The sequence below is a fragment of the Leuresthes tenuis genome, unplaced genomic scaffold, assembly GCF_036924035.1.
Source record: "Leuresthes tenuis unplaced genomic scaffold, fLeuTen1.0.hap1 SCAF_1, whole genome shotgun sequence".
NCBI classification, from domain to species: Eukaryota; Metazoa; Chordata; class Actinopteri; order Atheriniformes; family Atherinopsidae; genus Leuresthes; species Leuresthes tenuis.
In genome coordinates this window covers 29,059,227-29,073,398 of record NW_027325355.1, presented here as the reverse complement: position 1 = coordinate 29,073,398, position 14,172 = coordinate 29,059,227, and the positions used below count along the sequence as shown (strand labels likewise).

The 14,172-nt window shown below is 44.2% G+C and overlaps 1 protein-coding gene and 1 long non-coding RNA gene across 3 annotated transcripts; both read left to right on the top strand.

Annotated features, from left to right (window-relative positions):
- Positions 1-466: 466 nt before the first annotated feature.
- Positions 467-3,902, top strand: LOC140282677 (uncharacterized). 2 transcript variants are annotated; one of them, XM_072377317.1, is made up of 8 exons: positions 1,077-1,255; positions 1,338-1,592; positions 1,659-1,907; positions 2,047-2,304; positions 2,558-2,860; positions 2,955-3,224; positions 3,566-3,649; positions 3,789-3,902. In XM_072377317.1, the coding sequence occupies exons 1-8, from the start codon at positions 1,197-1,199 to the stop codon at positions 3,853-3,855; spliced, it is 1,545 nt and encodes a 514-aa protein (XP_072233418.1). In that variant the 5' UTR covers positions 1,077-1,196; the 3' UTR covers positions 3,856-3,902. The 2 variants fall into 2 exon arrangements, with proteins under 2 accessions (XP_072233344.1, XP_072233418.1); XM_072377243.1 differs by lacking the exons at positions 1,077-1,255; positions 1,338-1,592 and adding an exon at positions 467-810.
- A 396-nt stretch (positions 3,903-4,298) lies between these two features.
- Positions 4,299-6,140, top strand: LOC140293983 (uncharacterized). The gene is made up of 3 exons (XR_011912731.1): positions 4,299-4,468; positions 4,800-4,929; positions 5,340-6,140. It is a non-coding gene; the product is annotated as an uncharacterized lncRNA (long non-coding RNA).
- The last annotated feature ends 8,032 nt before the right edge of the window (positions 6,141-14,172 follow it).

The following is a 14,172-nucleotide window of genomic DNA, read 5'->3' as shown; positions in this document are numbered from 1 at the left end:
TTGAGGCTGATTGGATGTTGTATGTGTGAGTTCATAAGAGCTTTAATAAGGGACTTCTTTCTGAATCTTTTTGGATCTTGACGATCCAAATAAAAGTCCTTAGAGCATGATTACCATGACCTGGATGACTGAGAATCTTCAGTTAAGATTTCAGGGGCTTCAGCTCTGAAGAAACACTCGAGCTTTTTATAATCTTTATTTAGAGACGGCCACATGTGACCAGTTAAAGAAAACTCTTTCTGGAGATTGTAATATCAGTAAATTGTGTTCACAAAATGTTTAGTTTCCTGACTCAAATGGCCACCTTCCTGTTGGGTTTAGGCTTTTGTGGAGCTTTATTTGTTCTGTCTGAGTGCAAATAAAATGGATTTCTACCTGTTGCCCTTTCAGGGCTCCACATTTCATCGTTGGAGCTCAGATCTTCAAGAAGAAACCAGGTTCTTTGTGAATCTGTTGTGTGCAGCAGACAGGAGAGAAGATGCTGGAGCTGTTATCATCAGTGTGCAGATATCAAAGGTTTCCTTTTCATCATGAAGACAAACGTCAGTGTGATTTCCTGCTGGATCTTTACGCCCATGTGAAGGACTGTGAGAGTGAAACAGGTCTGAGTGTCCTTCCATCATTACAGTCAGTTTTCCAGTCAGCTCCTGCAGTCTGGTCCATAAACCTCTCAGAGAGAAAGACCTCCATCCTCCTGGAAGTGCTGAAACTCCAATCAGAGAAGAAGCAAGTGAAGCTGACAGGCTGCTCACATGAAGAGAGTGAAGTGAGGAGTTTCCTGCAGTGTCTGCCTTATATCTCACAGCTCAGGTAAACATGGCAACCATTTTCAGTGTTACAACACCTTCTTTTGGGTTTTATTTTTAATATATTGTGATGTTTTCATATCTAATAACATACTTTGTTCCATTCAAAGTGATCTATCAGTGTACAAAATGTAAAAATAACAGTTTATTAACATATAATCCTGCCATTTTCCCTAATTTTTCCGCCCTCATCTGTGTATTAGCTGTGGTCCTGAGTTCTTCCAGAGTGTGTGTTCCTCCATCTCTGTGAGGTCCAGAGAGGAGCTGCTGCAGCTCCTGGATTTCCAGCTTCTGTTAACAGGAGAGTTACCCAGGAAGACCTGCTGCTCTGTGGGGAGAGTTCTCAGATTGTGTTGCTCTAAGGTGGATCTCCTCCTCACAGCCAGCAGGATGTCTCTCAGAGGAGCCTCCCTCCTCTTCAGATATACAACACAGCTGCACAGTCTGAGGTAGGAAGTGCAGTCCCTCTTTAACACTATTTACCAGCTTCAGTTCTTGGTGCCGTCTCTTCTGATCGCCTCTGATTTTCAGGCTTTCCAACAGCACAGCCTTGCTCCTGTCTCAGTGGGTCAGAAGAGGCAGACTGGTCTTTCCACTGGCTGCTGAAGAGCTTTCTCTTGAGTCTGAGAAAGTTCAGCCATCAGAGAGAGTGTTGTTGAAGGTTGTCAGCAGTTTGGCTTCTCTGCTGAGACACTGGACAGTCGGTCGATTGGAGCTGACTGAGTCCTGCATCCCTGCTCAGCATCTCATCACACTGCTGCTTCATGATGGTTCTCTCACAGTCAGGTAAAAGTCTTTCCTCAACTGTCTCAGAACTACATGGAGATATTTTTCTATGTTTTAAATCTTCAGACTGAATGAAAAGATCCTCCAGCAGCTTCTGTCCCTCCTCCATGAAGTCCAGGACGAGGACTTGACTTTGTCCTTCCTGAGTAAGCTCGGTGGAGACCTGAGCTCCTGCTGTCTGAACTGGGAGCTTCTTCACCATCTGCTGCAGCAGTCGTCAGCTCAGATCATCGCTGTGAACCTGAGGAAGAACCGCTTCTTACAGCACAGAGCTGCTCCTCTGCTGCCCTTTCTGGACAGGATCCTTTTTAAAAGGTGGTCCTTTTAGATTTTTTCACCTTTTTACAGATAAAGACTGTTTATCCTCTTTAATGATAAATGAAATGTTGTGGCTCATCTTTCATCATCAGTTCATGAATTGATGAACTGAAAGTGTTCCTCTGAATGCTTTCAGGCCCAGTCCCAGTTTTGTGAGGACGTTCATCAGAGAGCTCTGCTCAGCTCATGCCAGTCACATGGTGCCCAGTTTACTGAGGTCACTGGATCATGTGATCAACCTGAGCTGCACAGAGCTGGACTCAGTGGACTGTGCTGCTCTGCTCTTCATCCTCAGACACAGTGACAGAGTTCAGCTGAAGCTGCTGTGGGCCTCCATCCCAGCTGAGGAAACCAAGTCCATCCTCTTTACGCTGGACAGAGTTTCTGATCTCAGGTCAGATATCAGAGCTTGTTTCTCAGTGCTGTGAATAACATCCAGATTCTCCCCTCATCAGCCCAAACAGACAGTCAGATTGGACTCAGTCTGACTGCAGTGATCACAGAAACCAAGTAGATAAAAGCAGTATCTTATCTTTGGGATATCTGCAGATCATGTTGGTAACCGATCAATGAAGATAAATGAAATAGTTTCTATCTGTGTGTGAACTGTTTGATTTGGTTCATTCCTGCATCAATGTTTCCACCAGTGTGGACAGGAAGCAGCTGCTGAGGTTCCTCCACTGCTGTGCTGCCTCTGGCGGCCAGCAGGAGGCAGCATCACACCTGCTGAGGACCCTGCAGCACAGCTTGGATCTGTCCTGCTCCTCCTGTGTGGAGCTCTCAGAGGAGGCTCAGACTGAGCCTCTGAGTCTGAGTGCCGGTGACTGCAGGGCCGTCTCCACCATCCTGAGACACAGCAGCCGGGACACACAGCTCCACCTACGAGACTGTGAGGTGGAGGACAGCGGGCTGGACCTGCTGTTTCCTGTCCTAGACAGGGTCTGCCTCAGGTGAGAGGGACCACTAATGAAGCTGAACCAGAGAGAAGCTTGTTCACATTCATGCTGCTGCATCCTAACAGTCTGCTCTGTTCCTCCTGTTCAGAGTCAGTAAGACTGTCCTCCTCCAGCTGCTGTCCCTGCTTCCTGTGAACAGTGAGAGGGACACAGTGAGACGGGCGGAGTTCCTGGGCAGAGCCCTGGGTGGAGAGCTGGATCTGAGTCACACCACACTGGATCAGAGGCTCTGTGGAGCTCTGCTCCGGATGCTGGACTTTTGTGAAGATCTGACAGAGCTGGACCTCAGTCACTGTCAGCTCACTGACCAGCTGCTGCTCCAGCTCATCACACATCTGCACAAAGTCTGCGTCCTGGAGTAAGTGTCAGAAACTGTTCCCTCTGGAGACCAACACAAGCATCTGTTCAGATACCGGGGCCCAAATAAAGCGGTGCACCTCATTCACAGAGTTCCCAAACATGCCTTCAAGGAGCCGTGAAGCTGCTCCACATTCAGGAGAGCCTGAGTCCCTGTTAGTGTGATGTGGAGACGCTCCTGTTAGAGGAGAGGCACATCTGCACAGCAGGGCTGCGTTTACAGATGTTTGTAACAGAACATCAAACTGTGCTTCACTTTTATTTGAATCTTTACTTTTCTTTGTCATGAACCTGCTCTCAGCAGAGCAGAACATAACGTTCAGTGTTGTGTTTGTGTTCCAGTCTGAGTCACAATAAGATCACCGATGCTTCCACTGATGGCTTACTCCAGCTGCTCTCCATCAGCCCCTCCATCAGCACTGTGAGGTGAGCGAGCATCCATTACTGCACCATCAGAGAAGAGCCTTCTCCTCACAGAGGAATCATGGGTAATCTGACGTGAGCTGGACTGGTGTCGTTGTGTCTGAATGAGTGACGTCTGCTCTCTGCTTCGCTCTCTTTCTAGACTCTTCAGCAACAGCATCGTGGACAGAACTCCCTTTAAGAAAAACAAGCAGTTTGAAATCTGGTGAAGCAGCCGTCAGTCGGTGGTCATGTGACCATCGGGGCGTCGCTGTTTTCTGGAGAGAAAACTTCCTTCAGATTATTTTCGACCCCCACAGACTCTGATAACTGAAACTCTCCATTCCAGTGGTCTTTAGTTTCTCAACATCTTTTTACCTTCATGTTCAGGAGCTTTGCTCATAAACTGTTTTTGTTTTTCTTTGTTCGGCGGCTTTGTGTTTGTGAGCTCCTTCAAAAATGTTTGCAGAAATGTAGATCTATTTTATTGTCACGTAAAGTCTGCGGAATGGGGCCAGTGGCCCCCTGTGGCCCCCCTCCCCGAACAAAGCGTCTGCATCAGTAATAAAATGACTCTTGCGATGATTTTGTACTGAAGGGAAAGGCGGAAATAAAGCGTCTACGCAGGTTTCTGGTCGGACCACTTAGAGCAGCGCACACTGTGCGCCGCCAAGAGAGAGCCGACCCAGATTTATGGAGTATCTACAGATATATCTACACCTGTATGTACTCTGTAGCTCTGAGCAGAACCATGGACATTATAAAGAGAGCCGAGCGGACTCCAGTGAGTGAAGGAAGCGGAGGAAAAGAGCGCGAAACATTTTCTCGTTCAAACAATTGAAGGTGAGGAAAACTATTTTTCGCCTGGTATTGAAAACACAAGATTTTGACCTGGTCTGAAAATGTTGTTGCTGACTTGTTGCTTGTTCCGCAGGAGACTGAGACTCCGTTTTTCAAAGGTTTAATTCAGATGTTTCTGAACGTTTGGCCCGAGTCGATGGTTCATGTTACAAAGTGAAATGATTTCAGCTCCTTCATTTTCGACATATAATTTTAAAAGAATCGCAGCGACATTATGATATTAATTAATGCAAGCCAACAGCAACAGTACTGAGTTAATATTTAATTCAGTGTTGTCCCTTTGCTTGACTGTCTCGTATTTTTTGCTCTTCAGTTGTCAAAATGAAGAGAAAGGGGGACATTATGTCCTATTTCGTCCCCCGGCCCCAAAACACAAAAAACAGACAGGAAATGAAGAGAGGCGGCTGGAAGAAGAGAGGAATCCAGAGGAATTAGGTCAAGAGGTGAGCAATGAAAGTGATGGAACTGAGCAGGAAGAAAGCACAGCTGAGACAGAAGAACAGATGCAGACAGGCGGAGGATAGAGCTTCCTCATCTACATGCACTGGAGCATCAGCTTAGTGATGCTGACAGAACAGAGTTTAGCAACAATGTGTTCATGTAGACATGTTAAGTCTCATTTAGTTCTAAATGTCATGGGTCTATAAATATCCTGTTGGTGTTTCTTTATTGCTGAAGTACAGCGTTTCAGGTATTTAAGCTCTGTGGCAGGCTGAGGACGACCCATTCATTTGAATCAGCTGTGCTGGAGCAGGCAAACATGGAAAACATGCAGGGCGGGGGGGCCTCGAGGACCAGGATTGAGAAACACTGCTGTAGTGTATCTGCTGACATATGTTTTGTCTTTCTCCAGGTATCAGCAAACGTTGGCAAGAAGCAGCAGCGCAGCCAAAGCTGAAAATATTTCCAAGGACCTTGATGGGGGACAGGAGACGAAGCTTAAAAGTAGCCTGGTGTGACATTCATCCTTGGCTGGAGTATTCCCAAAGGCTGGACTCGTCATATTGTTCTGCCTGCAGACATTTCAGCCAACAGCCAAGAGACAGTTTTTGACTCGCCGGGGGGGGGATTCAGACACTGGGAAAAGACGACGTACAGAGAGGGAGGATTTGTAGTTGATTCAAAGTCTGTAACGGGTCTGACTTCAGCTTCCATTAGCAGCCATGTATCCAAATATGTGTCCAAGCAGTGTCCTTCATCACGTAGAGCTCTGATTATGATGATGTGTGTCTGAGTGACCTTATATCCAAGAGTCAAAACTGTGAAAACCACTGAAAAAGAATTAGATTTTAAAAACAACGTTTCTGAAGACGGTTTGCAGCTTCTGCATCCTGTGCAGCAGAAAGGCTGAAAGCAGAAAGTTGTTGGAGACGAAGCTGCTGGCAGCTAAGAGGAGTCTTAATTCTACCTAAACACGTGTTACAGTCCAGAGTTTCATCATGCACCATGTTTGTATTACACAGACGTTATTGTGTGTATTTATTCATTCATATCTGCCATGAAAAAGCGCTGGAAAATAAAATGGCCGTTTATTACTGCCCTCTAGCGGTTAAACTGCACAGCTACATTAATCAGTGCTTTCTGATTTAACCGGAAGTTAGATTACCAGAACCACGGTACAGCGAGAAATATAAAGTCTGTTCTGTTTAAATTTACTGTCACGTGAAGTAGCCACGATTTAGCTCCACATTCACTCATTTTGGACTCATCATTTCAGCTGAATAGAAGCAGAGAAAACAAAGATGCTAACTGCCGTTAACTAGCTAGCGCTAACTGTAGCTTGGTTTACACTTGAAGGAAAAAACTGCGCCTTTCACACAAAGAGGCCACCAATTTATTTACATTCAGTCACTAGTCCGTAAAACAATTCTCCGCTGTTATCAGATCAAACAGCTTTATGTTACGTCTGTTAAGTGCAGCACAGCGTTAATATAATTTTATTCTGAAAGTCTTACAGGAAGTGTCAGTCATTTGTAATATCTCCAGCTTTACCTTTTCTGTAGATACATCTGTGGCCGCTAGAGGGCAGAAACGCCCTGCTCACAGTATAAAGACTGAATCTGTGGACTGCAGCTGGTTGCCTTCATCATATGAACAAAATGACTTTATAACAAACAGATTTCACTCCATTTCAGACACAACGGGACAACAATGCTTTCAGTAAAACATTCAAACTGACAAAGTACAACAATCTTTACGAGGAGTTTCATCCTTAAAGGCTTTTAACAGTTACTGTGCAGGTTTGAAACTGGTCCTACTTTCCATCGATCCATCTTCACTGAGTAATGATAAGAAATGTAAGCTGTGGTAAAACTCCAGCATTCATAATCTGAACTAAATATGACAGTGTTGTTAAAATATTAATATAACTGCTCTTTTCCATCATAAAACCTCTTTTTATAAAGATTTCCCACATTTCAATGTTCATCCTGACTGAAGGTGTAGTTACAGCTTATGGCCACAGGAGGGCAGCATAGAGACAGATGCAAACTGTCTGTCAAGTTATCAGAGACGCAATTAGATATCACTTCCGGTGAGGACTAAAAAATAAAAGTCTCCCAAATAATTAATTGTCAGACAAACAAGCAAACACTCCCAAAGGACCAGATACAATTTTTACTATTTCATTTGTTGGTTTCATTTTTATATTAGTAAACTTCTCCAGTGGATCAGTCTAACTGCTGGAACAGAATATTTTACCATAATACTCTACATTTCTATTTATGGAGGTAAATTTCATCCTTTATTTATGTGAACAATAATGTACTTTTCTGAAGAAATGTGCTATTTTTTTGTATTTAAAAATATTCCCTATTTACATAAACTGAGTCATGATTTTCCAACAAAAAAGATATTACTTTTAGAAATAAACATCAGTTAACAGCTGCTTTTCTTCTTTTTCCCTCATTGTGTCTTCCTGTGACAGTCAGCTGGTGGTTTTACTTCAACTGTTTTACTCTGTATTTATTGTTGTGTGTATTTAATCTCAGTTTTCACATCACTGCAGAGAAAGTTTTATCACAGAGTGTTTATGAGACCAGCTCCAGTGGGTGAACTTATACATCAACCTATGAATCAATAACTACTGGAAGGGGCTGTTTTCAGTTGTTGTTCCAGACTTTTGTGATGGTATCCATCTTTAATAACCTGTAACCACTGATTGTTCTTATAGAACAGAGGCAGAAGGAATCCTGTAGATTACAGACCTGTTGGTCACACATTTGGACTCAGCAGAGCACTGAACAGCAGTCAGAGAACAGGTTTTAACTGGATAATAGACTTTTCTTCGCCCTTTTCCCCTCAGGTGTGTGGGAATAAGGTGGGCGTTACTAACCTCGCTCTAAAGCAGGATCGGTCCTCTCAGGGAAACCGTGTCAACCAATCAGCTCTCAGTAAATCCTCAGGAAAGCAGCTGGCTCCGCCCTGCTGAGATAATGGCTTCCTGTCAGGAGGCTGCAGGTGAGGTCAGAGCTCAGAGTAACGGTCAGTGATGACTCTTTACTGTCTGCAGGGTTGTAGATGCTGTGGCTGACAGAAGGACCATGTTAGCTGCTCACGCACTCAGAGCTCCACCCTTTGCTGTTCAGCTCTGTATATGAGTGAGGGACAGCCGCTGTTACCCTTTAACCTGCGTTCAGTGGCGAGCAGAAGAGGCCGCTCAGCTGTCCTGCTCACCGCCACGTACTGTGTGTCACATCCACATCCAACGCTTCCATGTTTGATTGTATTCAGGTGATTGAGCAGCATATCAGTCACGGTGTGTATTTCTCCATCACCTGTACATAGATGTTCATCTGTAAATGCTGTCCATGTGCTATAAAAAGCAGCTGGACATACCTCCGTATCCCACAGTATTTATGCTGCTGCACTCACTGCTTGTTGCACTTCTGCTCAGATGCTAAACTGCACTTTGTTGCTCTGTACATGTGTGAGGACAAAAAGGTTGAATCTAATGTAAGGTGGAGTGTGGTCAGAGTGAGCAGCCACATCCCAGAAATATTCAGTCAGATGTGAGCAGATCAGCAGCTGAGAACAGGACTGAAGCTGAACTTCACATCAGTTTGGAAATTTACTGAAAGCAGTTTAATGAGGGGACGGTGCTGAGAGCTTCTTCCTCTCATCCTGTTCTCATCCCAGCAGCTGCAGGTGAAACTCCACACTGACAGACAGGAAGTGGAAGATTCCAGTCACATTTACAGAGGAGGGATCCAGATTGTACCAAGAAAGCCAGCTTCAAGGTGGATTATTACCACCAAGTGGACTGGAGTGTGGGACATGAGCCGAGGCAGGAAAAGGAAAACTAGATTCAAGATTCATGTCTTCTAATTTCACTCTTTATGAGAATATGTTTAATTGTTATACGCCTTGTGTGTTTGTACTTACTTTAAATAAAGAAGAACAAAAAAAAGCATGTCTTCTAAATGTTAACTCCAAGTAAAAACAAAACAACCAACATCCATCATGTGAACTGGGAATATTTTATATACAAAAAATGGTAAATTTCTTAAGAAAAGTACGTTATTATACATAAATATAAGATCCAAACTATTTACAGTTATTTGGGAAGCTTTTATTTTATGTCCTTACCGGAAGTGATGTCTAATTGCGTCACTGCTGACTTGACAGACAGTTTGCATCTGTCTCTATGCTGCCCTCTTGTGGCCATAAGCTGTAACTACACCTTCAGTCAGGATGAACATTGAAACGTGGGAAATCTTTATAAAAGGAGGTTTTATGATGGAAGAGAGCAGTTATATTAATATTTTAACAACACTGTCATATTTAGTTCAGATTATGAATGCTGGAGTTTTACCACAGCTTACATTTCTTATCATTACTCAGTGAAGATGGATCGATGGAAAGTAGGACCAGTTTCAAACCTGCACAGTAACTGTTAAAAGCCTTTAAGGATGAAACTCCTCGTAAATATTGTTGTACTTTGTCAGTTTGAATGTTTTACTGAAAGCATTGTTGTCCCGTTGTGTCTGAAACGGAGTGAAATCTGTTTGTTATAAAGTCATTTTGTTCATATGATGAAGGCAACCAGCTGCAGTCCACAGATTCAGTCTTTATACTGTGAGCAGGGCGTTTCTGCCCTCTAGCGGCCACAGATGGTATCTACAGAAAAGGTAAAGATAGAGATATTACAAATGACTCACACTTCCTGTAAGACTTTCAGAATAAAATTATATTAACGCTGTGCTGCACTTAACAGACGTAACATAAAGCTATTTGATCTGATAACAGCGGAGAATTGTTTTACGGACTAGTGACTGAATGTAAATAAGTTGGTGGCCTCTTTGTGTGAAAGGCGCAGTTTTTTCCTTCAAGTGTAAACCAAGCTACAGTTAGCGCTAGCTAGTTAACGGCAGTTAGCATCTTTGTTTTCTCTGCTTCTATTCAGCTGAAATGATGAGTCCAAAATGAGTGAATGTGGTGCTAAATCGTGGCTACTTCACGTGACAGTAAATTTAAACAGAACAGACTTTATATTTCTCGCTGTACCGTGGTTCTGGTAATCTAACTTCCGGTTAAATCAGAAAGCACTGATTAATGTAGCTGTGCAGTTTAACCGCTAGAGGGCAGTAATAAACGGCCATTTTATTTTCCAGCGCTTTTTCATGGCAGATATGAATGAATAAATACACACAATAACGTCTGTGTAATACAAACATGATGCATGATGAAACTCTGGACTGTAACACGTGTTTAGGTAGAATTAAGACTCTTCTCCGGGTTATGGAGGGACTTGTAATAAATGTTAATGGTTATTTTGGTTTTCCTCCATTTTCTTTCTGCTCTCCTGTATTTTTTTTTCATTTGTTTGATTCTCTCATTTCTCCACTTTGGTTTAGTTTTATCTTTTACTGATTTAGTTTTAAATGGAGCTGCAGCAGTCTGACTTCAGTTTGCTGTTAAAATAATCAACAACAAAATCACACGATGCAGGTAAAAATCAACTTTAACTTGCATAAGTCACCAGTTATTAAAAAGCTGTTATATTTGGAGCGTATCGATGTTAAAAAGTCAGAAAACTTGAGTAAAACAGGAAGGAGGCTTGGGTGGTCTGAGACAAACAAATGATGCTCAGAAGAAGAATTAAAAGGAACCATCTTTGTTAAAACTGAGCTTCGAGCAATCGATGCAGTTCCACAGCCTTTTTTTGCCACCTTGACAGAAAATAAAGAATTACATGATATCTGTTCCACATGATGAAATAAAGTTTGAAACATAACAGCTGGAAGCTTCGGGGCTCTGCCTCTTTATGAATGAGTCCATCAGCAGCTGTCCATGAACACGGAGGAACATTTCTTCTCATCAGCAGCAGATCAAAGTGTTTCTGGTGTAAACTGGTCGTACAGAAAAGGCCTCTGAGATCCAGGTGTGTTTCTGCCACAGAGTCACTCAGCTGTAAACTAAACTGAACTAAAACTCATCGTTCTGATCATTTCTTACAGTTAAAGTGGTTTTAACGTGTTTTTTCCTGAGTGTTGAGTTGCTGCATCGTTACCCTGAGGCGACATTCAGAATAAATACAGAGAACTCTTCACCTCCTCTTCATCATCAGATACTTTAGCAGAGGAAAGGCAGAGTCCTGATGACTGAGAGCCCTCCTGGAACTCTGTCAAAGCACCAAGAATGAAAGAAAGAGTGAAATGCTCTCAGAAAGAAGGCTGCTTGTTTGCTTCAGCAGCTCAGCTGTGAGCTCAGATGGTGCCAGCTGTTGGAGATCAGCTTGGGAAGGCAGAGGGACCGAGTTCAAGTCTTTACCAGGTTCCATTTTGAAGGACAAAACTCCAAAAAAGAGACAAAAGCTTCAAGAAAAACCAAACTTCTGTCAGGAAGAACAACTCCAGCTGTTGGAGATCAGCTTGGGAAGGCAGAGGGACCGAGTTCAAGTCTTTACCAGGTTCCACTCAAACATGTCTTCAACTTCTAAACCAACAACTCAAAGAGATAAAAGCTTCTGGCCGGAGGAAGCAGCAGAGTGGAAGATTAGCTCAGGCTGCTGCATGAAGGTTTCTGGTTTGGAGGACGCTGGTTCGATGCCCACAGTCAAAGCAACATCTGCTTATTGTATTAGATTATTCTAATGAGTCTAAAGGAGTTTTTCTGAGACAGAAACGGACTGATTCCAGACCTCTGAAGTGTGACGGAGTAGCTCAGGATGATGGGACGCTGCCTGGGGTTGGACTCTTCACGGGTTCAGTTCCCTCAGATGCTCTGTGGGCTGCCAGCCTTCATTCTTTAAGGAATATAATCATCATTTCTGTCAGGGACCAACAACCAAAGTCAGCTTTGTGTGAGACCCTTAAAGGGCAGATAGCTCAGGCTGATAAAACACTATGCTGCTGTTTGGGAGAGTTGGGATCAAAGCCCACAGCTGCAAAGGCTCCAGCTGTGGCTGCTGTCAGGTGGACACTTTAAACTTTAATGACTTTTACAGTCCAACACCTGGAGGAAGATTTAAAAGCGCTCCGAGAACTTCTCCAGATGCCCAGAGGGCTTGGTGGCATCATGGTAGATGTCAGAGACAGAGAGCTGTAGCTGGAGGAGACCTGGTTTGAGTCCAGGAGCTGTCAGAGAAGAAGAGGAGAGAGGAGAAGGGGGGAGGAGAGAGTTAAGAGAGAGGAAGAGGAGTGGATAGAGAGAGAGAGGGAGAAGAAGATAGAGAGGCTGAGATAGACCTGGTTTGAGTCCAGGAGCTGTCAGAGAGAGTTAAGGAAGAGGAAGAGGAGTGGTTAGAGAGAGAGGGGTAGAAGATAGAGATGGGAGGAGGGGCAGGAGGAAGAAGAGAAGAAGACAGAGAGTGGGGCCAGGTGGCCCCCAGAGAGTCCCAGAGGTAAAAGTAGGGGGTTATGCTGAGATTTTACAGTTATAACTATAGCTATAACTAATGTAAATATACTAATGTAATGATTATGTAAAAGAGTCCAATATAACTGTATAATAATAAGTAAATCTAACTGTAAAACAGTTAAAACAAACTGTAAAATCTCAGCATAACCCCCTACTTTTGCCTCTGGAACTCTCTGGGGGCCACCTGGCCCCACTCTCTGTCTTCTTCTTCTCTTCTTCACCAGTATCTTCTTCCTCCTGCCTCCATCTCTATCTTCTTCTCCCTCTCTCTATCCACTCCTCTTCCTCTCTCTAATCTCTCTCCTCCCCCCCTCTCCTCTCTGTTGTTCTTCTCTGACAGCTCCTGGACTCAAACCAGGTCTATCTCAGCCTCTCTATCTTCTTCTCAACCTCTCTCTATCCACTCCTCTTCCTCTCCCTCCTCCTTTCTTCTTCTCCAACCCTCTCTCTATCCACTCCTCTTCCTCTCTCTAATCTCTCTCCTCCCCCCCTCTCCTCTCTGTTGTTCTTCTCTGACAGCTCCTGGACTCAAACCAGGTCTATCTCAGCCTCTCTATCTTCTTCTCAACCTCTCTCTATCCACTCCTCTTCCTCTCCCTCCTCCTTTCTTCTTCTCCAACCCTCTCTCTATCCACTCCTCTTCCTCTCTCTAATCTCTCTCCTCCCCCCCTCTCCTCTCTGTTGTTCTTCTCTGACAGCTCCTGGACTCAAACCAGGTCTCCTCCAGCTACAGCTCTCTGTCTCTGACATCTACCATGATGCCACCAAGTCCTCTGGGCATCTGGAGAAGTTCTCGGAGCGCTTTTAAATCTTCCTCCAGGTGTTGGACTGTAAAAGTCATTAAAGTTTAAAGTGTCCACCTGACAGCAGCCACAGCTGGAGCCTTTGCAGCTGTGGGCTTTGATCCCAACTCTCCCAAACAGCAGCTCAGTGTTTTATCAGCCTGAGCTATCTGCCCTTTAAGGGTCTCACACAAAGCTGACTTTGGTTGTTGGTCCCTGACAGAAATGATGATTATATTCCTTAAAGAATGAAGGCTGGCAGCCCACAGAGCATCTGAGGGAACTGAACCCGTGAAGAGTCCAACCCCAGGCAGCGTCCCATCATCCTGAGCTACTCTCTCGGAGTGTTTCCACGTCTCAGAGGCTCAAAGCTTTCACCCAACAGCCTGAGCTGTTCAGCTACTCACTGAAAGGTTGAATCCTAAAGTTTCTCTTTTTATTTTGGCTTCAGAAAGCCCAGCCGACTCTGAGCTGAACAACCTGCCTCCTTCTATAAAAGCCATCCCCAGGAGTTGAACCCCCCCCCTGCTCCCAGAAGCTGCTCCGTATGCACCTGAGCCTCCAAACCACAGCTTCAGCCTCCTTTCTGAGCTGCTTCCATCCTTCTGTTCGGATGCTGAACTGCAGAGTTTATTCCTCTAAGCTTTGTCGTCTTCACAAACTAAAAGCTGCTCAGTTTGAGCCATTAAACCAGAGACTTTCCACCTTAAAGCTTTTCACTCTTTACTTTGGCCTCTAAAACCTGAAGACTTTTAAACTCTTTAAGCAGCTCACAGGACTTGAACCTATGAGCTCCGAGTCCCAAAGCAGTTTATTGAGCCTCTGAGTTACGGCTCTGCTGGTTTGAGCTGCTTTTCTTGGCACTTTGTACCTGAGACTGATGACCACAGTGTTTTAATGTTTCCTGGGAAGCAGCTTTGCTCATCAACTGTCTTTGGTTTGTTCAGCTGTGTTGGGTTGGGACTGTTCTGTCTCATGCTCTGTATCCAGATAAAGACCTGAGAGTCCAGTCTCCAGAGAGGATCCTCTGAGATCAGACAGTCT